This window comes from Canis lupus, chromosome 38 (genome assembly GCF_003254725.2).
Source record: "Canis lupus dingo isolate Sandy chromosome 38, ASM325472v2, whole genome shotgun sequence".
NCBI classification, from domain to species: Eukaryota; Metazoa; Chordata; class Mammalia; order Carnivora; family Canidae; genus Canis; species Canis lupus.
This window is the reverse complement of record NC_064280.1, coordinates 3673099-3698970: the sequence shown is the minus strand read 5'-3', so window position 1 is coordinate 3698970 and position 25872 is coordinate 3673099. Positions and strand designations below refer to the sequence as shown.

The 25872-nt window shown below is 35.3% G+C and overlaps 1 protein-coding gene across 9 annotated transcripts in view; it reads right to left on the bottom strand.

Moving 5' to 3' along the window:
* The window catches only part of KCNT2 (potassium sodium-activated channel subfamily T member 2), a 375554-nt gene that overhangs the window by 168559 nt on the left and 181123 nt on the right, over positions 1-25872 (bottom strand). For all 9 annotated transcript variants that reach the window (XM_049106879.1, XM_049106880.1, XM_025421037.3 and 6 more), the window contains one exon: positions 21539-21602. In XM_049106879.1, coding sequence (XP_048962836.1) covers positions 21539-21602 — 64 coding nt within the window. The remainder of the gene's footprint in view (positions 1-21538; positions 21603-25872) is intronic.

Genomic DNA, 25872 nt, shown 5'->3' with positions numbered 1-25872 from the left:
AATGAGATTTAAATCACTGCCAACCACTAGGGTGACAGAGTTTGCATTCAAGTGAACCAAATTAACTGTTTGTTGAAACAAGAATATCAACACTCTTTTTTTTTTTTTAATTTATTTATGATAGTCACAGAGAGAGAGAGAGAGGCAGAGACACAGGCAGAGGGAGAAGCAGGCTCCATGCACCGGGAGCCCAACGTGGGATTTGATCCCGGGTCTCCAGGATCGCGCCCTGGGCCAAAGGCAGGCACCAAACTGCTGCGCCACCCAGAGACCCCGAATATCAACACTCTTTAGAGGAATACAGGAGACTCCAAGGCTCCACAACATAATATAATATCCAAAATACATTGTAAAAATATTCTATATATGAAATGCCAGAAAAATGTGACTTATTTGTTAATTTCATGGGAAACAAACAAAACTAAGTCCAATAAACATTAGCCTCTAGATGATCTAGATTTGAATTATCAGAGTAGGGCTTAAAGCAGTTTAATAAAAGTATCATTACTGAGGTAAAGGAAATATGCTCATAATAAATAGAGACAAGGTCAGTAAAGGAACAGAAATATTTTACAAATTAAACAAAAAGCTCAAATATCTGAAAAATATTTACTGGATGGGCTTTGAAGTAGAATACAGATGACATAGGAGAGTTATTGAACTTGATCATAGATCAAAAGAATTTATCCAATTTGAAGAAAAAACAGAGAAGAGGAATGGAAAAGGAACAGAGTTCAGGGACTTGTGCAACAATGTAAAAATGTCTTATATAATGTAATTGGATTTCCAGGAAGAACACAAAGGAGAAAATAGAACAGAAAACGAATGAAGAAATAGTGGCTGGAAAAGTCCCAATTTTGTTAAAGGCATAATTTTCCGTGGTTAAGGAGCTCAGAAGATCTCAAACCACATAAACAAAAAAATTACCACACCTAAGCACACTGTAGTCTAATTACTGAAAATCAAAAGTAAACATAATATTTTGAAAGCAGTCAAAAAAAAAAACAAAAAACAAAAAACATCTGTATGACCAAGGACTCTCATCAGAAACCATGGAAACCAGGACAGAGTGAAACAATATCCTAAACTCCAGAATGAAGAGGGAAAAAATATTATTAAGCCATAATTTCATAGAGAACAACCCTTTAAAGAGATGAAATAAAGGACTTTTTCAATTAATGAAATCTAAGAAAATGTGCTGTTATTAGAATCATTCTATAAGAAAAGCGTAAGAAACTTCTTTATGCTGAAGGGAAGGGATACCAGAGGGAAAGTTAGAACTTCAGAAAAAAGAAGAGTATTAGAAATGGGTAATATTTGAATGAATATAGATGAATAGTTTTCCTCTTGATTTCTTTAAAAAATGGGGCAGCCTGGGTGGCTCAGCGGTTTAGTGACACCTTCAGCCCAGGGCCTGATCTTCGAGACCCGGGATCGAGGCCCGTGTCGGGCTCCCTGCATGGAGCCTGCTTCTCCTTCTGCCTGTGTCTCTATCTCTCTGTCTCTCTGTCTCTCTGTCTCTGTGTATGTGTGGGTCTTTCATGAATAAATAAAAAATCTTAAAAATAATAAATAAAATAAAATAAAATAAAATATGTATTTTTGTACAAAGAAAAAATTATAGTATTTTTGTATTTGTCTTTGTGGGTGGTGAAATTTATAAAAATAATAGTAGAAGAAGAAATGCAAAGTTTCTAACTTCAATCAATTGTGCGATATTAACATAAAACAGACTATGAAGAGTTAAGCCTATGTATTGTAGTCCTTAGAGTAGTCACCAAAAAAATTCAAAAGATAATTTCTAAAAAGCCAATAGGCATATTAAACTCGAATTCCTCAAAGAAAAATAATCAAATAATAAAAAATATAAAAAAGCAAGAACAGAAGAACACAAATCAGTACAGAGAAACAAAAAAAAGGCTTAGTTAGACCTACATCCAACCACATAAATGGTGGCACTGAATGTTAATGAACTGAACACATAAAAAAATAAAGAATATTAGAAGAAGAAAACTAAGACCCAAACATAAGCAATTTAGGAGATATGAATTTTAAATATAAAGTTACTAGTAAGATGGGGTGCCTGGGTGGCTCAGTTGGTTAAGCATCTAAATCTTGATTTCAGTTCAGATCATGATCTCAGAGTTTGGGGATCAAGTCCTTTGTTTATTTTATCTCTTTCAAAATAAATAAAAATTTAGGGGCCCCTGAGTGGCTCAGTCGGTTGAGCATCTGCCTTCAGCCCAGGTCATGATCCCAAGGTCCTGAAATGGAGCCCCACAACAGGCGGCTCAAGGGAAACTCTGCTTCTCCCTCTCCCTCTGTCCCTCTGCCCTATTTGTGTACTCTCTCTCTTAAATAAATAAATAAAATCTTTTTAAAAAAATAAAATAAAATCTTTAGGCAAAAATAAAATAAAGTTACTTATAAAAGAAAGTGATAATAAGAAAAAAAAAAACTCAATTTGTAAATGAACAAAAGATCCGAACAGACACCTCACCAAAGAAGATACACAGGTAACAAATAAGCACACGTAACAAATAAGCACACGAAGATGCTTAACATCATATATCATTAGAGAACTGCAAGCTAAAACAACAAATGAAATACTAGCACACAATTACTGGAATGACTAAAATCCCAACCTGTGGCAACAGCAAATACTGATGAGGATGTGGGACAGTCAAAAGTCTCATCCATTGCTGACATGAATGCAAAGTCATTCGGCCACTTTGGAAGGCAGTCTACAGTTTCTTATAAAAGGAAACATATCCTTACCATATAATCCAGCAATCATGCTTCTTGGTATTTACCCAAGTTATTTATCCACCCAAAAATTGCACTTGAATGTTTACAGGAATCTTACTCATAATTGCAAAAACCTGGAAGTAACCAAGATGTCCTTCAACAGTAGAATGGATAAAACAAATGGGTGCATCCTATCAGTAGAATGTTATTCAGCAATAAAGAGAAGTGAGCAGAGTGGTCCAGCCATGAAAATATGTGGAGGAAACTCAAATGCATATTGCTAAATGAAAGAACCCCGAGTTAAAAGGCTGTATACTGGGGTACCTGGGTGGTGCAGTCGGTTAAGTGTCCAACTCTTAGTTTCAGCTCAGGTAGTGATCTCAGGGTCATGAAATCGAGCATCTCCTGTCTCCACACTCAGTGCAGACTCTGCTTAAGACTCTCTTTCTCCCTTTCCCTATCCTTCTGCCTCTCCCCCAGCACATACACACACATTCTCTCTCTCTCTCAAATAAATAAAATCTTCTTTAAAAGGCCACATACTATATAGAAAGCGTAAAAAGATCAGTGATTGTTAAGGGGCTTGTCAGTAGTAGGGGTGAGTGGAGAAGTGATAGGTAGAGTACAGGGGATTTTTAGAGCAATAAAAGTATTCTGTAGGATATTGTAATGATGGATAGATATCATTATACATGTGCCAAAACCCTCAGAATCTGCAGAGTGAGCCTTAATGTAAACCACAGACTTTAATTAATAATAATGTATCAATATTTGCTAATCAATTGTCACAAATGTACTATACTAATGCCAGATGCTAAAAACAGTAGAAATCGGGGAGAAGGGATGGTGAAAATTCTCTATAGTTTTGTTCAATTTTTCTGTAAACCCAAAACTGCTAAAAAAAGAAAATAGTCTATTAAAAAAAAGCACACAAAGTGTGAGCTTTAGAGTCATAAATTCTGGGCTCTAATTTCACTCTAAAATTTACAAACTCCATGAGCTAAGTTACTAAACTAAAATCTGATATTCAGGATAAAAGATTCAATTATGTTTGTAAAGTGGATGTAGACAGTTTGCACTTCTCATTTCACTTGACCTCTGGCAACAAAGTCATGTGTCATGTAAATCACTGGCTCCCTAAAATTTTCTTCCTAGGTTTCCATGACACCAATGCCCCTGATTGTCCTTTGGCTTTCTTACCCCAAATTAAACTCATTTTCCTGCTAGTAATTCTTCCTTTTCCTGAAGATGGATTTTACCAGCACCAAATCCAGAATACCTCCATCTCTCATACCCTTATATTCAATCAGTCCTCAAGTCTTGTTGATGACACCTCCTAAATATTGCTCTACTATGTCCACTTCCCTCCAACCTCCCTGTCACAACCTGAGTCCAAATAGTCGTCACTTCAGGCTTGGAATGAAAGCAACAACCTCCAAATCAATCTATTTCAAGTTTTATATTTTTTACTAATTCTGTGTTTCTATCAGATTTACTACCCTTTCAAACTACAGTCTTATGTGTATTTGGCTACCAACAACCCTGTAATGACTTTCTTACTCTCAGAATCAAATCCAAACTTCTTAATAAAGCTGCAGGACCCTTTATTAAACTGTCCCCAAAATACTTCCCCAGCCTTGGCACTCTTTATTCCAGTGATAGCATTCTCCACATTGAGCCTCCAGGACTTCTGATGTGGAACAGGATTTCTGTCACTTATTCTAGGAGACCCTCTTCTGACTAATGTCCATGCTAGCTGTTCCACTTCATTCTGCATTTGTCCATCATAGTGTTAACCCACCTGTTTTTTCAAGTTGATGCCCACTAAACTTCAAGAGGACAAGGGCCATGTTTATACTTCATTCATCTAAAGCTCACCTCTAGTACCCAGCTTTCATTTGCTTTTCAAAGATGAGTTTACCAAAAACCATATGTACCTCATAGGGATATTGTGAGCATTAAATGAGATAATGTAAAGAAGCATCAGGCATAAAGAAAGCATTTAGTAAACATGTTCAATTCAGTGGATAAATAGTTGGATGAAATGATCCTAAAAGCCCATAAATCCTTCTTGTTTTTTTCATGCATTTTGCCTTACCAACAGGAATCTATGATCTATGAGAGGAGCATAAGTAAGGAAAAAAGGAAACAAGGTAAGTATACTACGGCATAAATGTCACATGAGGAATAGAAAATAAGTATTTGCTAATACACATAATAAAAGTGTCACAGAAACAAGATTTTTAATTCATTTTTCTAACAGAGAATGATATTGATCTTTATTTTTCCTTGCTGACAAAATTCAGCCTGAAATAAGATATTCTAAATGTAATTGTAACCAAAAAGTAAAAGTATCGACCATGAAACTTTGGAATAAACAGCCTAAATAATAAAGGAAACTAACACAGGGTATTATTGGGTCATCGTAGGTGTCTATTGCTACTGTGAAAGCAGAACATTTCACCTAAAGTCAGTTTACCTAAAAATTAATTGGCTAAAATCACCTTCATAAAATTCAACTTTTATCATTTGAAATATCTAAAAATTACTTGTTGGCATTCTAAGGACCTAAAATACATCATTTTACCTATGACAAAGATCTTCTTTCCGAAATTCCAAATGACCCATAAAAGAACACAGACATTTTCGATGAAGTTCTATACATGAATTGTTTTCCACTCCTTCATGAGAATTTACAATTTTTATTAGATTCCCAAATATAGTCTATGACTCAGAAAATAATAAGACATTAGTCTGATCAAAGGTCACTTTCAAGCCAATGTTCAATTCATTAAATACATCTGTAGCACTGAACAAATGATAGATTTATTTTTTACATATTGAATATACCTTGCTAATTTATCTACTGAACACATTTTTTAGGGTCAAGTAAAACTGAATCCTGAAACTTAAAATAATATATGTAAATAAATTTGCTAAACAATGTAGATACAACATTTATACTGGGTAAAATATCTTGCACCCAACTGGAAAAAAAAATATTTCCTAAACACAACTCAAATGTGTTGTTTTATAAGCAACTCCTGCCGAATACAATCATTGCTCAGAGAATAATATATTCCCAGAAGTTCTTCTAAAGGCTTTCAGTTAAATTCAAAGCACCTTGAATCCAAGGCCTATTTTGTTCACAATTCCATTGTCTGGGTCTAGTAGCTAAATTGATAAATTATAAGCTTAAAATGTGTATCTAACACATATATATTGCATACATAGATATAGATACCTAATAACACAAAAAACTGAATGTAATTCTGACACATAGAACCTATAATATATGCCACCTATAATTAATTGGTTTGACTTTATGACTGAATTAAGGAAACTACATAGTTCATTTGTAATGAATTGTAAATTTGATATATATTATTAAGTACAAAAGTAATTCAAGATTTTCTTACATAAAACATTTTCTTACATAAAACTTCTTAAAAATGAAGTATAACAAAAAACCTTAATAGATATAAAAACATTAAAATATTCAAGTGCCTAGGTGGCTCCATAAGTTAAGCAACCAAATCCTGATTTAAGCTTGAGGTCATGATCTCAGAGTTGTGAGATCAAGCCATGTGTCAGACCCTGTGCTCAGTGAGGAGTCTGCTTGAGATTCTCTCACTCTCTCTCCCTCTGCCCCTTTCGCAGTGCATGCTCTCTTTAAAAAAAAATAAATTTGTAAATAAAATTTTAAAAATATATATCGTTTTCCCTTTTAGACTAGCAAGCTATTAAAACATCACCTAATTTGAGTCAAATATCTATACGTTCAGCCATTAACCCAATCTTCAAAAACAATCTACATTAGAGTCAAGAATAATTAAAGAGGTTTTAGTCTAGCTTCTAGCTCTTGGTATCAGAACTCATAGGGCTGGGATGCCTGGTGCAGTTGGTTAAGCATTCAATTTGGTTTCACCTTAGGTCATGATCTCAGGGTCCTGGGATCAAGCCCTATGATGGGCTCCATGCTCAGCATGGAGTCTGCTTGAGATTCTCTCTCTCCCTCTCCCTCTGCCCCTTCCATGTATGCTTGCTCTCTCTCTCTCTCTCTCTCTTTCTCTCTCTCAATCTCTCTTTCAAATAAATAAATTTTTTAAAATCTTAAAAGAAAAAACTTGAGACATCTGGATGGCTCAATCGGTTAAGTGTCTAACTTCAGCTCAGGGGCATTATCTCTGGATCCTGAGATCAAGCCCCACATCTGGCTCCCTGCTCAGTGGGGAGTCTGCTTCTCCCTCTCCTCTCTGCTCATGCTCTCTCCCACAATCTCTGTCTCTCTTTCTCAAATAAATAAGTAAAATAAAAAAAAATAAAAAAATAAAAAAGCTCAGGGCTGCTAGGATAACTTCATCTTTCTGCCAAGTTTAAACAGAAGGGATCTGACATTATGTCAGAGACCGAAACATTATCTTGGATTTCAGTTTTAAGATTATTTGTATGTATTTCCTGCTCTTTCCAATGATCTCTCAGGGTTTATAACCTACTTTAAATTTCCATTCTTCGGGATCCTCGGGTGGCTCAGCAGTTTAGCGCTGCCTTCGGCCCAGGGCGTGATCCCAGAGTCCCGGGATCGAGTCCCATGTCAAGCTTCTGCATGGAGCCTGCTTCTCCCTCTGCCTGTGTCTCTGCCTCTCTCTCTCTCTCTCTGTGTCTCTCATGAATAAATAAATAAAATCTTTAAACAAAAATTTTTCCATTCTTAAGCTGAGAGTGTACTATTCCTTCAAATACATCATGGCAGAAACCTAATTGTTTGTCTGAAATTCCAGATATAACATATTCCTAAAATTTTGGCACTGTGCAGCAAGTCAACTTTATGGCCAGTTAAATAACGTGCCTCCTTTCTGCCCTTGCTTGTCAAGAACCAAAGCCTATTTTGTGCTCTGCTTTCCAAAGCTGAAATCCTGTATTGTTTCTTAGTGCAAGTTGGCCTATGTTTCAATAATTTGTCCAGAGCCTTATATCCCTTAAATAATATATTTTGTGTACTTATGTTCTCTCTCAGATTCTTCAACAATCACCATCAATACCAAATCTAATTCCAGATCATAATCCTCTTGGTTTTCTCTGATTTATCCTTTTAACAAAATTGTGACCACCGTGTCTTAAAATTTCACAAAGTCACTGACAAGTGTCAAGTAAGTAATAATTAAAATAATTCATAAAGAGGCTAGGTTATCTTGAAAACGTGTAATTGAAGTTCCATGATGATCATCTGTCAAGAATTCACTAAAAGATATTTCTGGACAGATTAAAAACTGAGTTGCACTAGTGATCCCACGGTGTCTTAAGCAAGTTTAAAATTCACAGTTTGAAATTCTGTGATTTTATAAATTAGAAAGGAAGATGCTTTTGAGAACAGATTATTAACCACTGGGTTGAATAACCATGCAAGAAACTTTGGAAAACCTCTCTAAAGAATTTTTGAAATAATAGAAATGATTATGTGTTCAAGTATTGCAATGCTCAAAATAGATCTGCTTAAGACAAAACAAATTCTTTTTAAAAAGTTCAAACTGTGAAAGGTAGCAGAATATGCCTTTTTAGCATAAAGACCATTTTGATCTGATTATTTTTGAGAAACAGTAGCCAAGCTCTTAAATCAGAGTAGAATCTACCCATTAAATATATATTTATAAGGAAAATCTCTACTTGTAAGGGTGGCTCTCTTCTTGTACCAAGAGAAGAATGACTCTAAACCACAGCTCTGTTATCAGTGGAGAAGACACGAGACTTAAATCTGTGTAACAATCTAACTGTACTTTTCTTGATCACCTCCCAGAACTAGTCTCCCCAGTCCCAGCATCCTTCTTTCATTATTAGCTGAAGATACCATTTAAGGTGATGACTTGGACCATTTGGGGGAGTTTTACTGCTTTCCTGGGTATCTCCCAGGAAGTGTATACATGAGGTATACATATTAAGTTTATGATTGTTTTTCTTTTGTCACTCTTTTATTATTGCGGGAAGAACCACCACAAAACCTAGAATGTAGAGGAAAATTATTTTTCCTCCTCTGCAATTGCCAACATTTTATCTTAGCTCTTTCCTCATGCTGTCTGAAAGGGTCACATAGGGAATTTGCTGTCTGCATGTTTGATGATTGTTTACCTTCTACTCTAAGATTCCATATGTTCAAAAATGCATGTAATTATAAGGAAAAAATGAACATCTTTGACATTTATGAGGAAAGATAATAGCATAGTATAAATTAAAATTTTTTCTAAAAGTTACGACTTAAAGTCTTTGGGGTCAGATGACCAAGAAGGCTTTAAAATTTCCCTCAACTTGATTTCCTGACAACTTGATTTCCTATCAGGTTTCTTTCTGATTATAGGCCTCTGACCACCCTTTTCATAGAACATTTACTTTTTATTTATTTTTTATTTTTTTTGAACATTTACTTTTTAAAAAGTCCAATTATAAATCCCTTTTTCTTCCCCTTTGTGATTTAAATCTCCCACACTCTCATCAGTTTTACAACCCAGAAATGTCTCTCTCAAGAATCTGAAGGCCATTGCTCTGAAATGTAATCTACAAAGGGGCTAGAGCCCCTACCTCCCAATCTCTGTTGGAAGATAGGATCCTAACTTTTATAAGAGACGATTAGCAAATGATGGCATAATTACATGGAGCAATCTCCCTCCTCTAGTACTTTTCCACCTAGTTCATCCCAGAACTTAAGAATTCTCCAGCCTTTTATTTCCAAGGAGTTGAGTTCAATCTCTCTCCTTTATTGCAAAAGTCCTAAATAAAATCTTCTTTGCCTGTTTAGCAATGCCTGGTACAATTTTTCCTTGATACAGACAGAATAAAATATAAGTATTAGGTCTTAGAGCTCTTAACCATATGCTCTAAGAAGCTTAAGTAACTAACCAGAATCTTGTTTTATTAATCTGCAAATTGGAGTTAGTACTAACTTCCTTGCAGGGTTGTTGTGAAAAATACATCACATATGGAATATGTATCGATATATACAAATGATCTCTAACGTGTAATTGATATTTAGTGATGGCTAATAAATGAGAGGTATTATTATGTATTTCTTTTCTTTCTTTTTTCCCTCAGTTCCAAAAAGCAAGAAAATTAAAAACCAGTTGTGCCAAGAAAGCTAAAAGAGCAAAGCAAACATTACAGGTTTTTTTCAGAAGTAGGCCATTTATGTAAAAATCCATATGCCCAGTTCAGCTCCAAAAATTAAATTCTTTCACCACTGCAAAGAAAACCCATCCAGAGGGTAAATCTATTATGCTGCATACATTACAATGACTCAGTAGGGACTTAACATTGAACGAGTCTTTTTCAGCACGCCTAGTCATAGACTGAGTGAACAAGATATTAAAAAGGAAAATGTCTGAACCTTTTAAAACATATCACAATATAAGACATCCTTCCTTCCTGTCCATTCACCACCTGTTAACTTTCCAGCTCACTACCTGGGACTGTGATTCCAAGGAACATCTGACATCATCAGCAACCTCAATCCATCTGCCTTATTACTCTGTTACCTCTATACCCACGTTCTCATTTCCCTGCTTACGAGCTTGTATAAAATGTTTCACCAAATAAGCAGACCCTTGCATAAGTAATCATTTTGCTCTCCTCTCTCAATCAGGCCTACTCTACAGGAAAAACTACAACCTTGATAAATCCAACTCCCTTTCTGTGACAAATAACAAATGGCTGGCACAAACACACATATATGCTAAACAGGCCTTACTTAAAATTGAGAATCCAAAATATTACATAGGAGATGAACAAAGCTCAGCAACACCATAATCCTCCAGGCCATTCACTTTCCTGCTGCTGTAGAGAACTATTTCATACAGTTCCTCAAACCTCCGCCCTCTCATCCCTCTGTCCTGATGATCTCAACTACTATGAGAAAATAGAAATAATAAAAAATGTCCAAGGTGCTCTCCATCACATCTGACCATGTACTTGCCTCTTGTTAAAATGAGTGAGCTTTTTACACACTTAGCAAAGGTAAACCTCTGCCTATACACTGGATCCTATTCTACCTTGTACATCCTATGACTTTATTCTTCTAATTTTTTTGCTTTCCTGAATCATTCATTTTACCCTCTCTGGTGGGTCATTTCCTTTAGCATACAGACTTGCTAAAATTTTTCTCACTAAAAAAAAAAAAGAAAGAAAGAAAGAAAAAAAAAGGGAAACAAAGTTTTCCTTCACCACACATTACTATCAAGTACTGCTACATTTCTCTGCTCCCATTTACAGAAACCACTTCTAAAGTCTGTATTTGCTGCCTCTACTTCCACTTTGCTATTTAATTTTAAACTTTCATTTCTAATCCAAGAATCCAAAGCTATGAATCTCTTTTTAGGTATGACCTCAGCTGTGTCCCCTAAATTGTGATATGTACATTTTCATCACAATTCAGTTAAAATAATTCAAATCCTCCCTGGGTTATTTTGTATTTTACTCATGGCTTGTTTAGGAATTTGTTAATTTTTACTTATTTAGATATTGTCCTGCTATAGATTTATTGTCGATTTCTAGTTAATTTTTATTATGATCAGAGAACATACTCTGTATGTTTTCTTTCTTTTAACTTTTCTGTCATTGCTTCTATTGTCCAGCATATGGTCTTTTTCTGTTAATGTTCCATGTGCACTTGCAGAAAATGTGTGTCCTGTACACGTTGAGTGTAATGTTCTATATATGTCAATTAGATCTAGTTGGTAAAAACGAGCTCAAGTTTTGTTTTGTTTTATAACCCTACTGATTTTCTTTCTACTTCTTCTGTTAGTAATTTAGAGATGAATACTGAGATTTCTAATGATTGTAGCTTTTTACACCTCCTTCCAATTCTGCCATTTTGTTTTTCATGTACTTTGAGGTTTCATGACAAGTTGTGCACACATTGAGGAGTGTTATATCTTCTTCATGCATTGATCTCTTAAACACAAAATGCTTTTTAGAGAAGATCTTTTAAAAGAAACAGAAATAATGAAAACAGATTTTTTCATTGTTATATTCATAAATACATCTTCAGTTGGTATATCAATACTTGTACTATAAACCACTCAATAAATATTTGTTCAGTGAATGAATGGTTTAAAAGGGTGATAGTATTACCCTACAGCACTTTTATTCCTTGGGTAAAATGCTATACTCCGGTCTAAGAAGCATACAAACAATTATGTCAACTGGCTCCATGTAAATTTGAAGCAAAGTGGACTAAGATATGTAAACTCTATAGGAAAATGTAAATAATGAATTAGCTTATGATAGGATAGTAAGTGCAGATAGCAAATCAGCCAGAAAAAAAATACTGAATGGTAACAAATACCTGTAATATATACTGATTTTGAAAATTTAGAAGATGACAGGAAACAATACAAAAAAGGAAATATGTAATCAAAGTGACCCCTGGGGGATGCCTGGGTGGCTCAGTGGTTGAGCTGTTGCCTTCTGCTCAAGGCGTGATCCCAGAGTCCTGGGATTGAGTCCCACATCCAGCTCCCCACAGGGAGTCTGTGTCTCCCTCTGCCTATATCTCTGCCTCTCTCTCTGTGTCTCTCATGAACAAATAAACAAAACACATTTTTTTTTAAAGTGAGGACTGGGCCTTCAGTGAACAATGTGTACATAGTCACAAAATTCTATGTTCTTATTGCATCTAACATTTAGACTTAATCCACAAACAATGGCAGAAGACTTAGTTTGGATCACAGGACAAAAACGTAAATGGTATCAGTCTTCAAATGCAAAAATATAAGTACAAAAGACCAAAATTGGATCATGGAAAATTGGGAATGAAAGCTGAAGGAGAGAAGGAAACAAATGCCATATTTTTACAAAGCAGAGATAAAAAATATAGTATCAGCAGTTCAATGGATTGAGAGTAAGTATCCTCTTTTAGGAAATAGATTAAAAATGGAAAAAAGAACAGACAACTGATACCTAAAATCATATATATATATATATATATATATATATATATATATATGTTTTCTTACCAATTAAAATTTCAAACTGTGGAACCACTTTCATGTACAAATGTGTGACCCATTCAAACAGTCAGCTATTATCACCATGGGAAGCAGTTTGGTACCAAGAAAGGAGTGTTAAAGTTGACCTGACCTGGGTAAAGCCCAGACTCCGCTGCTCTGGGAAATCTAATTAACAATCCTGAGCCTTGGTTCTCTCATCTATAAAACAATTGTGGTAAGCATGAAATGACATAATGTGCACAAAATGCCTGACCACATGAAAGCTACTCATGAAATGTTAAATTTGTTTGGTTCCTTTCTGTTTGTTTGCTTTATTAAATGGACTCGAAAAAAATGAGCTAAAATATGTATACAAAGAGGAGCAACATTGACTAGAACTCCAGTTCTGTATAAACATGCAAGATTTTTGTAGAAAATTAGCATTACATTATTAGATGTTTTTTAAATGTTATCATTCTGCACAATAGGTTATGTAGTAAAATACATGTTTGAAAGTCTATTATTGGGACGCCTGGGTGGCTCAGCGGTTAAGCACCTGCCTTTGGCTCAGGCATGATCCTGGAGACCCAGGATGGAGTCCCACATCAGGCTCCCTGCATGGAGCTTGCTTCTCCCTCTGCCTATGTCTCTGCCTTTCTCTCTGTGTGTCTCTAATGAATCAATAAATAAAATCTTAAAAAAAAAGTCTGCTATCTTTTCAATATAAAAAAATAATAATTTGTCATCTCATGGGAAAAATGGGCATTTTCTTTAAAAGCAGATATCATATGCTCCATTCTTTTTTTAAGATTTTTTTTTAATAATCTCTACATCCAGTGTGGGGCACAAACCTACAACCCCAAGATCAAGAGTCACATGCTCCACTGACTGAGCCAGCCAGGAGCCCCTCAGCTTCATTCATTCTTTTTAATTAAAGTTGATCTAGAATCATGAAAAAGGATTTTTGACACTAATGAAACTACACTTAATGATTTCTTAAAAATAATTCTTGTCATTCAATACAAAGAAGAAAAAGATTAGAAAGGATGCTGCTATGGCACCTTTCAGGTTCATGATTACCTTTTGATATTTGAATATTGGAATAAATATAAAACTTTATATAGGAATATGTTTATTTTTATGAAATATTATTAATTCTAAAACAGAACCATTGGGAATATTTATTAATTTTTCATTTTGATATTATTCACAACTCTGTCTCTTTTCCCAATTAGAAAAATGTACACAAAGTAATACTATACTTGGCAGTATCCTATCTGGTTTAAAAAATGTTATTAAAACAACAGAAGATGGGGCTCCTGGGTGGCTCAGTCGGTTAAGTATTTTTCACAGGTGTAACTATATCAAAGAAAATAATATAAAAGAAAATTTTCATAATAGGATGATTTTTTTTTAATTTTTGAGTATAGAGGACACTCAATGTCACATTAGTTTCAGGTGCAAAACATAGTGATTCAACCTCTCTGCATGTTATGCTATGCTCCCCATAAGTGTACCTACCATCTGTCACCACAAAATGCTATTACAATCTCATTCACTATATCCCCTATGCTGTGCCTTTTATTCCCATGATTTACTCATTGCATACCTGGATGCTTACATGTTCCACTTCCCTTCATCTGCTTTGTCCAATATCCTGTTCTCCTTCCCTGTGGCAACCAACACTTTGTTCTGTACATTTATAGGTCTAATTCTGCTTCTTGCTTGTTTATTTTTTTTAGATTTCACATATGAGTGAATGCATATGGTATTTGTCTTGCCTTGCATGATTTATTTCACTTAGCATAATATTCTCTGGGTCCATCTAAGCTGTCAAAAATGGACTGGTCTCATCTTTTTTATGGCTGTATAATATTCCAGTGTGTGTGTGTGTGTGTGTGTGTGTGTGTGTGTGTGTACCACATTGTCCTTATTCATTTGTCTAACAGTGGATATTGAAGTTGCTTCCATATCTTAGTTATTGAAAATACTGCTACAGTAAACATAAGGGTGAATATATTTTCTTGAATTAATGTTTCCATTTCCTTTGGGTAAATACTCAGTATAAGAATTACTGGATTATATTTTATTTCTATTTATAATTTTGGGGAAACCTCCACGCTGTTTTCCACATTAGTTGCACCAATTTACATTCCCACAAATAGTGCACAAGGGTTCCCTTTTCTCCACATCCTCACCAACTCTTGCTGTTTCTTGTCTTTTTTATTTTAGCCATTCTAACAGTTGTAAGCTATTCTCTCACTGTGTTTTGATTTGCATTTCCCTGATGATTACTGATGTTGAATGTCTTTTCATGTATCTATTGGGCTATCACATAAGAATGCTTTTGAACCACATTTAGAAAAATTTCTTTGAAAGTATGCCTAATATAAAAAATTCAGCTCTATAGAATTAAAAATTTATTTTCTCCACACAACAGATAATCCTAACTCAGGTATACATATATACAACTAGAAAATATTGCAAGGTAAATCTAATCCTAATAATTAAAAATTAATTATTTAATTTTTATTTAATTTTATTTAATTAATTAATTTTAATCCTAATAATTAAAAATAATTATTAAAAAGGTTCATTTTAGGAACAAATATATTTTAAAAATTAATCTAAATTAATTCTTAAGAAATCATAAAGATTTCACTAATTAATTTCACATATATATCTTCGGAATTAAAGTTAAGCAAAGAAAAAAAAACTTGCCTAATTTTATTTATTTAACAAATATTTCTCCAAGGAAGATTCAATGTAAATGACCTTATCCAAGTAGAACTTTTTACTTTGTTCTGTAACGGTGTCAGTAAAATAGAAATCTACATGTTTCTTTTTGCTATCAAATAGTTTCAACTCTATTTCTCAACCCCTGTTGCAGAATATGCAGTAGGAGTGACTGATTGTTACCCCTTGCAGACTAGAGAAGGAATTTCCTGAGAATCTCCTACAATTTTACCATGTGATTCAATTGTCTAATCTGAGTGCACTGGATTACAATTAGGGAGACCAGATAGTTCTTAAGTCAAATTGGAGCAAAACTCCATCAGTAGGAATATATGGAGATTCCAGGCCTTCTGACCCTCCCAAGACACTCACTTTCACTCCCCAAAACGAGTATAAATGACAATGATACTGACTTGACTGCATTAAGTGTAAAATTCTAGAGGTCATTTTCCTCTAAATGAAGATACAAAAAAAGGTTTAATGAATGTGAAATGATTCAGCTGTAGCAGAACTGGATAATCATAAAGGAGGACTTACTTATTCTCTTCTTCCCCCCACCTCCCAAAAGGAATAACCTACTTGGGGAGAGGCAACTAAAATAAGTTTGCCTGGGCCAACTCCTCATATGTACACAAAGATTTAAACAAAACAAGATGACCTAGATTTTTGGCCAAAAATTCATATATTTATTAACCTTTGGAGAATCAAAGGGCAGTGCTTCAACTCTCCTGATAGGATTTAAGCCAAATCCTGGGGGCTGACGGCAGGGGACTAGAAGTTGTTGAACCAACTTCTCTGTAGGAAACAATGTAGAATGGTTTGCAGCAGTAACTATGCCAGGCCTTTATTAAGACAATAGTATGAGAGTATGTTCATTATCAAGCAATACTAATACAATACTAACACAGCTATTTAGCATAGTGCAACATTTTTCTGAGTCCTTACATTTTTTTCTAAATAAATCTTTAATTAGACCATTGTGCCCACGTATGTAAAAATGATTTTAAAGAGTTGAATGGTGGCCTACTGGTGTGTTCAGATTTGAGCATACTAGGAGTAGGCTGCCAACCATTTTGTAATCAAATCCTGAAAGTCTGTTTCTCTAAGTACTGAAGACACTTGTATAAGACTCTATTCACAAGCACAAATCAGTTGTGAGACTCCTCAGTCTTTGCCAAAGGAGAAGAAATACCATATACTTAATGCCACTCAAAGATATTGGTTTTTCTTCTTTGCCATCTGTCAAGACCTAAAATTCCATTCAATTAACAGGGCCCAGGTTCTGCACCCTGTCCCTCTATTCAAGGTGCCCTAAACTCTGACATTGACTTCCCTTCTGTAGTATTTCCCAACACTGTAAATATTTAACTACATTCTCTTCTTGCTTGCATGCTTTCTGGTGATAAGTCAGATGAAATTCCTATCTTTGCTCCTCTATAGTTAGAATGTTCCAATCGTCCCCAGCTTCTTTCAGGAGTTTATTTTTTATTTTCTATACTTTGAAAATGATACATCGAGGTGTATTTTTTTTTTTTTTTTTTTTGTCTTTTCTGCTTGATGTTCTCTGAGTTTCCTGGATCTGCAGTTTGGTGTCTGATATTAATTTGGGGAAATCTTCAGTTATTATGCTTTCAAATACTTCTTCTATTCCTTTCTTTCTTCTCCTTCTGATATTCCCATTACATCTATGTTACACCTTTTGCAGGTGTCCCAGAGTCCTTGGATATTCTGTTCTGGTTTTGGGTGTTTTAGTTTTTCAGTCTTTGCTATCTTTGCCTTTTAGTTTGGAGGTTTTTGTTGAGTTATCCTCAAATTCAAAGATTATTTCCTTAACCATGTCCAGTCTACTAATAAGCTCATCAGAAGCATTCTTCATTGCTGTTATAATTTTCTTTTTTTAATTTTTATTTATTTATGATAGTCACACAGAGAGAGAGAGAGAGGCAGAGACACAGGCAGAGGGAGAAGCAGGCTCCATGCACCGGAAGCCCGACGTGGGATTCGATCCAGGGTCTCCCGGATCGCGCCCTGGGCCAAAGGCAGGCGCCAAACCGCTGCGCCACCCAGGGACCCCTGCTGTTATAATTTTTTATCTCTAGCATTTCTATTGGTTTTTTATTAATGTTTCTTCTATCTCTCTGCTTGCACTACCCATTTGTTTATGCGTGCTATTTTATCCATTATATCCCTTAGAATATTAATCAGTTATTTTAAATTACTGGTCTGGTAAGTTCAACATCCCTGCCATGTCTGTTCTGTCCCTTGCTCTGCCTCTTCAAATTATCTTTTTGGCCTTTTGATATGCCTTGAAATTTTTTTCTTGATAGCCAGTCACAATATATGAAGTTAAAGAAACTGCTATAAGCAGATCTTTAGACATGAGAGAGTGAGCTGTGGGATAAGGGAAAGTGTTCTATAGTTCCATGATTTGGTGTCAGCCTTTTAGTGAGCCAATACCTCTGGACTGTAACCTTCACAAATGTTCTTTCAGTGTCCTAGCCCCCTTAATTGAAAAAGGATGGCTAGAGTGATCTAAAATTGAATATTACCCTTGACCCACATCAGTTACTCTCTGATAACTAGGTATCCAGCAGGTTAAGCTCTGGTTTACTAGTTTCCCTGAAAGCAGGGACTGTTAAGAGGAACAGAATGCTCTAATGTATTTCAAAATGGTTTCTTTGCCTGGCCACTTGTTGAAATCCCAAAGGGATTTTTTTTCTCATATTTACTAGGAGAACCTAGTTAAGCTTCTGGAGGTAAATCTCACAAAATTATGGTATCTTTTCCTGAGGACTACATTTCCTTGGGAGGTGGGGGCAGGGAGGGGACAGGTAGGTTAAGTCTCAAAGTTGTCGGCACTGAAACTCCAGCAATTAATCAATTATAGTTCAGGTTTTCCTGCCCCCACACTAGTTCCCAGGATGATTTCCACTTATGAGTCTCTGGCTTGAGTAAATTACTATCCTCTATATTTGCGTGTCAATCAGTGTCTCCAGTCTTGGGAGTAGTGCTTTGTCCTGTTTCTTCACCTCTCTTGCTTTTCTCTTAATCCTTGTATACAATTATTCATGTGTTATATTATTTTTAATTTCCAGGAGCTCGTTTTGGTTCACTAAATGTTTCTTGTTTTGTCTTCAACTGTTTTGCTCTACAGCCAACTATTCTTGTTTTATATATGTACACTGTCCTCAACTTCTAATGTTATTCTGACGACATTTATTATATATTTTAAAATCTATTTCTTCTCCCAGAATTGTATAGTTTTGTTTGTTTCCTCAGAGTTCCTCTTTTCTATACACTTTTTGTCTTTGTTCTTCTTTTCCTTGTCAGGAATTTCTTTAAATATTTAATGATTTCTATTATCTGAACATATGTAAAAGTGAAACATTCAAAAGCTATTTGGGATTTGATTAAATGTGGAAATCTTATTTTCACATAGACCTTATTGTAGGGTGATTAATCTGTGATGCTGCACACACACACATACACACATACATGCCATATAGACATGCATATATAAGCACATATATACGTCATTCTCACTTGTGATGGACCATTCACCCAGAAAAAAAATTTCTAATCTTATGCCAGTGGAGGTGTAGACCTGGTTATTAGGTTTCTGAGTCATTTGGGAGAAGCATCTCACATTCAGTGAAGTAACTTATTCTTTAATATCTTTGATTTACCCTCTCAGCTGCACCTACTGGTTCTGAGTGAAAGGTATCTCTGTATCAAATCTCCCAACAGTAAATCCATTTCCCAGGTGGGTAAAGGGATCAGCAATAGATTTCTGGAGGGATTCAGGGAGTCTAATTGTTTCTTTTACAGACTTTTAATCACTATTCATATGTTTAGTCCTACATATAACCCTACTCACAGAAGCATCTGGTGCCTCTATTTCTTGAGACTTTTGAGGTTCCATTGCAAAAAGCAGCCTGCTTCTGACTTGTTTCCTCTCTCAACTTAAATTATAACTTCCTTCTGTCTAAGTCAGTTACCACTCACCCATCTGCTTTCTAGCTTCCAAACTTGTGTTAGTGCTGTCTCTTCTACCACCATCTCCTTCATCCTAATGAGTGACATTTTTTATTCATTTCCTGTGAATTTAGCAGTGTCAGGACGAAATAGAATGCATTTATTTAGCTGAATGATCCCAAATTCACGTTGTAAAGAGTCCTCTAAAAGATTTTATTTATTTATGTATGTATTTATTTATTTACTTATGCTTATGCTTCTCCTTGTTCCTGGAGGATTGCAAGTATTTAAAATCAAATTACCACTTAAGGGACACAAGACATACAATTACATAAGCTAAATAATTATGGAAACATACAGTGGATTATGATCAGTTCAAATTCATTTATTTCATAAATACATTTGGAGCACCTAATGTGCCAAGTCAATTAAGAAACTACTGAAATAGTACTTAAGTGAACTGATGAGAGTGTGGTCTGAATTGAGATAGCAATCTTGGAGACAAAGGGGAGCCAATGAATTTTCAGAAATATTTTACAAATTATCCAAGCTATATTTGCTCTATTCTCTTGTATTAGTTTGATAGGCTACAATAATAAAGTAGCACCAAGTGGGTGGCTTACAAAGTTTAAATTTATTATTTCCCAGTCCTGGAGGCCAGAAATCCAAAAATCAAAGTGTTGGCAAGGTTCATTCTTCTGAGGGTAAAGGAGGGAAGGATCTGTTTCAGGCCACTCCCCTTAGGTTCTAAATGGTTGTCTTCATGTTCACATGGAATTCTCCCTGATACGTGTCTCCAAATTTCTTCTTTTTACAAAGACATCAGTCTTATTGGATGAAGGTCCACCCTAATGAATGCATTATAACTTGATTATCTCTATTAAGACTTTATCTCCAAATAAGTTGACATTATGGGGTACTGGGGGGGTTGGACTTCAAGATATAAGTTTTGGGGGACACAATTCAAGCCCTAACAACCCTCTTCAAAAAAAGAATGAAAAAATTGGCTTAAAACTGAATAAGATGGGATGCCTGGGTGGCTCGGTGGTTGAGAGCCTCCCTTCGGCCCAGGGTGTGATCCTGGAGCCCCAGGATCAAGTCCCACATCGGTCTCTCTGCATGGAGTTTGCTTCCCTCTGTCTATGTCTCTGTTTGTCTCTCTCTCTCCCTGTGACTCTTATGAATAAATAAATAAAATCTTTAAAAAAAGAAACTGAATAAGAACTTTAGTAAATTAGAGTGAAGTCAAAAGCTTGCCACATTCAGGACACACAGTCAAAATTAATATAATACAGTATCCTCTTAAATGCTCCAGAAAAAAGCAAATCACGTCCCTGAAAGACCCATGCATATATCTCCTTTTCCTCAGTCACTAGGGAAACCACCAAGGCTTTGTCTCTGCACAACAGATACGGCTAGAGATAACTCATTACCTTAGAAACAAAGGAGTTAACAGTACCTACTCAACATAAATTAATAAAACACTTTTAAAAACAATGAAATTGGAATACATGTTTAAAAATAGAAGTTATAATTCAATAAGTTATACCTTTTAAGTTAATTATGAGTTTATGCAACTTTAAACCAAAAAAAAAAAAAAGGTCATAGAGACCATATATGCCAAAGGTTGCCAAGTTGGGATGTACTTCCCAATAACCTGGGGATCTTTTTAAAATACACAGACTCCGGATCCCCACTTCATATATCCTGAATAAAATTTTCATAAATGCATACTTTTTTAGAAGCTCTCCAACTGATTCTAATGCAGACTGCCTGATCCATCTGCTTTGTTTTGAGTTGAGGAAATTGAGACCATTTTAACAAAATTACATAGCAAAGAACATATTTAATAAAAATATATGACTTATTTCATTATGATCAACAGAAAACCAAGGATTAGCAGAAATTACTTCAAGAACAGTTTCATTGACACAGTCCATAAGGCAGCTATTATTCATATTATAACAAAGATAATCTAGAGATATTTGCTTCCCTTTAGTAACATTTTAAAATCACCTATATTTAACATTAGCAGATTTTTTAAAAATTCAAAAACAATCTTCTAAGGTGAGAAGAACAATTTTATGAAAGAGATTTTAGAAACTTACAGATGATGTCCTATCCACTTCACAACGGCTGCTCAGAATAAAACAGGCCTCAGCATCATCCATCCTAAATACAGACAGAAAAACAAAGTAATCATACACTGAAATATCTCTGTACTGTCTGAAAAATAGAATTACAATGCTTAGTCCAATGTACACAAAGTACAAATAAACTTTGTACCTTAGTATCCTTACGCTTAAATGAAAGTTAGATTTCTAGCAGATCATGACTGTACTTGACTGTAAACAAAACAACTGTTGTTGAACTGGCTATATAACTCAATAATTCATAATGACAAAGTAAAAAAAAAAAACCCTCAAATTTTATTATTTTATGATTGTATATTTTTTCATATATATATATGCTTTGTTTAAATTAGGGAGTTGTATTGACCTTTATTTTATGATTTTATTTTAACTATAAAGTTACTCAATTAACTAAGAGAGAAGGAACAGAGCTCCTTAGTATTCTTATGTCAAACTCTACTGTACATTTACATTTCTTGGAGATGATTCATCATCTTGTTCCAAATCCCTGTCCCTTATGCTAAAGCTCTACATTTCTTAAATTTGGTGATAAACAGTATGTTTCAGTGCTTGATAATAATGTTCTCAAAACATAAAAGTGTTGAGGTTGGGATCCCTGGGTGGCGCAGCGGTTTGGCGCCTGCCTTTGGCCCAGGGCGCGATCCTGGAGACCCGGGATCGAATCCCACATCGGGCTCCCGGTGCATGGAGCCTGCTTCTCCCTCTGCCTGTGTCTCTGCGCCTCTCTCTCTCTCTGTGACTATCATAAATAAATAAAAATTTAAAAAAAAAAAAAAAAAAAGTGTTGAGGTGCCTGGCTGGCTCAGTCAGTAGAACCTGCAACTCTTGATCTCAGGGTTGTAAGTTCAACTTCCCCACTGTAGAGATTACTTAAAAATTAAAAAACTCCTTAAAAAAATAATAACATAAAAATGTTAATTTCAAGATAAAGAATGTTTATCTTTCTGGCTAATTATGATAAAATAAATCTTCCTTCCCCACATAAAATTTTTTTTATTTGCAGAGGAAAGATAGAAGTCCATGAAATTAGATCAAACCAAACAGTTTTGGAAGTACTGAATTATCATTACAAGATAAAAGTAAAAAAAAAAAAACCCTCAAATTTTATTGCATTATGAGTATTGCATAACATTTTCTAAACATCATCTTCAATAAAGCAATTCAAAATTCATGCAACTGACCTATGGAACTGGTTTGGAGAATCCTACTCCTTGTTTCTTGCATGGGAAATTGTGTTGAAGAATGTATTAGTTAACATTAAATCCCAAATCCTTATATGACATTAGGATAATAAATGAACATAAAACAAATACTTCTTTCTTACCCCAGATATATTTTTTTAAGATTTTATCTATTTATTCATGAGAGACACAGAGAGAGAGAGGCAGAGACATAGGCAGAGGGAGAAGCAGGCTCCCTGTGGGGAGCCTGATGTGGGCCTCTATCCTGGGACTCCAGGATCAAGCTCTGGGCTAAAGGCAGGTGCTTAACCACTGGGCAACCCAGGAGTCCCATTAACACAGATATTTTTAGTATTACCAGCCTGCTACCTTTCTCATCCTCATACTCATCCTTTGTATATTCCAATGAATGAATGCTTCTTGTAAATGTGATGTTGCAGAGAAATCATTTCATTATATTAATAATAAATGAATTGTTAATCCTAAATAAATCATGTAATTAATAAAAAAATAAATAAATCATTTTCCCTCTACCCTTCTAGGTTCTTGGCTGAGACCCCTCTGTAATAGGAAGACAGATTAACAGAAGAAAAACAAACAGATGTTCAATAACACGTATACCTCCTGTATACGTGGGAAATACCCAGGAAAACCGATTAACTCCTCTCCCATGCAGTCACCACCTTAAACACCATCTTCAATTAAAGACAAAAGATGTTTGGCTAATGGCGGAGCCAGTAAATGGAAACCTATCAAGAAAAGCACCATAAACAGAGGTAAGATTGTCATGCAGATTTAGGTCCTTGCTTCCTCCATTCACAGGAGTTTCTGGAGATTGAGTCATCCTTTTCAGATACAGAAAGAGAGAGAGAGAGAGAGAGCCTTAGGATGGAGATTTCCCTTATAAATGTAAATATCCCTTACAAAACAGTTAACTTCTACTGGGTTTTCAGTTTTTCCTGTGTCTGCTGTTTCTTCAAAATAAACAGCTCACAATAATCCTTACACCATTAAGGCATATTTTGGGATAGCAAATTCTGCTCCCTTCTATAATATCAAGCTAAAATACTAACAGCTAATACTAATAGCTTAATTTAATACTAATAGCTTAATACTAATAGCTTAATTTATTAGGTAGTAAAAAGCCTTCAATTATCACATGAATTCATGGTGAACATAATATGTGAAGAACTTAATGCATACAGTATATTAAGCTTATTGATTATATATGCAGATGAATATAAAGATCCAAATTATATTAGTGTCTAAGCAACTATCTCTTTAGAGCTCCCAAATAGTGTGTATACATGGTAAATAGCAAACACTTAAAGCCATCTATTACTTGAGGTACTAGGAGAATCTGACTTAACTTTGTGTGTACAGACATTTTTGAAGTATTTAATCCACCAGAAATACTAATATATTCTCAAAGAAGCTAAATTTCCTAATTACATACCATTTATTAAATCCTGATAGTTTTACTAACTTTTTTGGTTAAAGAAGTTATTAAATCATTGAAAAATCTCACTTAAATTGATCTACTGTGTATATATATATATATATATAAAGTAATGTTGAAGTTTCACTTATAGAATATCTAGTTATCACTTTGTAGAATTAAACAGCAAAAAGGGAGTTTTCTTCTCACCTACATACACACACACATACACACACACACAGACAAAATATGCATAAATACACCTACTAACACACATACTCAAATCATCCAGAATAAAACAAAACAACAAAATAAAAAAATACCTCTACTCTAAAATTGAGGGAGGAGATTTCTATTTAAAAGAGCAGGTAAGACAACTCAAAGACAAATATGGAGATGTGCAATCCACAGCCACCTCAGGATGGACCATATTGACATGAAGATTATTTTGAGCTAAAACACAATCGGAACCCAGTAGATTCAGTAAAGCTCTTTATCTCCCTCCTCAAATGCCTGAAAAGACTTTCGATAGAAAATCTGGGCAGCCCCGCTGGCTCAGCATTTTAGCGCCACCTTCAGCCCAGGGCCTGATCCTGGAGACCTGGAATCCAGTCCCACATCGGGCTCCCTGCAGGGAGCCTGCTTCTCCCTCTGCCTGTGTCTCTGCCTGTCTCTCTGTGTGTCTCTCATGAATAAATAAATAAAAATCTTTAAAAAGAAAGAAAGAAAATCTGCTCCAGGAAGGGAGCTATCACCACAGAAAACTGCAAGATGCTATAAACCAGAGAAGGTAGGTAGAGAAGATCCTAGCAAGGCCTGTGTTGTCAAAGTCATCTAAATCCCACTGTTTCTGAGTGGCCTGGCAAACATTTGTTTACCAGATGTGGACTCTTTTTCATCCTCCTGTAAATTGTTTTCCTTCCCTTGGAAGTCCCAGACCCCTCCCCCTTTACCTTAGGTCAGAATGGTTTATTTTGCTTAACTGTCTTTGGAAGTTCCCTGTCTGTATGGATTCCCTGTACATACACTATTAAATTTTACTTGCTCTTGTTAATCTGTCTCATGTCCATTTGATTCTTAGTCCAGCCAGAAGAACCTAGAAGGGGACAGGACATTCTTCTTCCCCTACAAGACATGTTTAAAACTTTAAAAGCAACAGAAAACATGGAGCAAAACCATCTCTGCTAAATATTTCTTCTGGCTTCTGAAACTATGAGTGCTGTTTGCAGATGCCCTGATTCTCTGGTACCCATGGTCTGTCTGCCCAACCACATTTTCACTCTGTTTATGTGGAACAACCCCATGACCTGTGAAAAAGGTATACGCCTATGTCACCTTTAAGCCAGGCTGGCTAGCATATGTGCAACAGGAAAAGAGCAACTAAGACCCAGTTACCATTCTGATTCTTCTAGCCCCCAGGAACATCTCTGGCAACACAAGTGTCATCTGCCCAGTACAATCTCTAAAATTTAAAGCCTGATTCAAACTGCCCTGGCATTTCACATAATGTTTAGCACAACATTTTTATTTCTGGAATAAAAATAGTATTCAGGGATTTGGAGACTACTCTAATAGTGAGTCTGGATAACTCAGCTCTTCTCTAACAGCTTGAGATAATTACACCATGCCACACTCCTCATTGTGTTGTGTGGACACGGTCTGCTGAACAT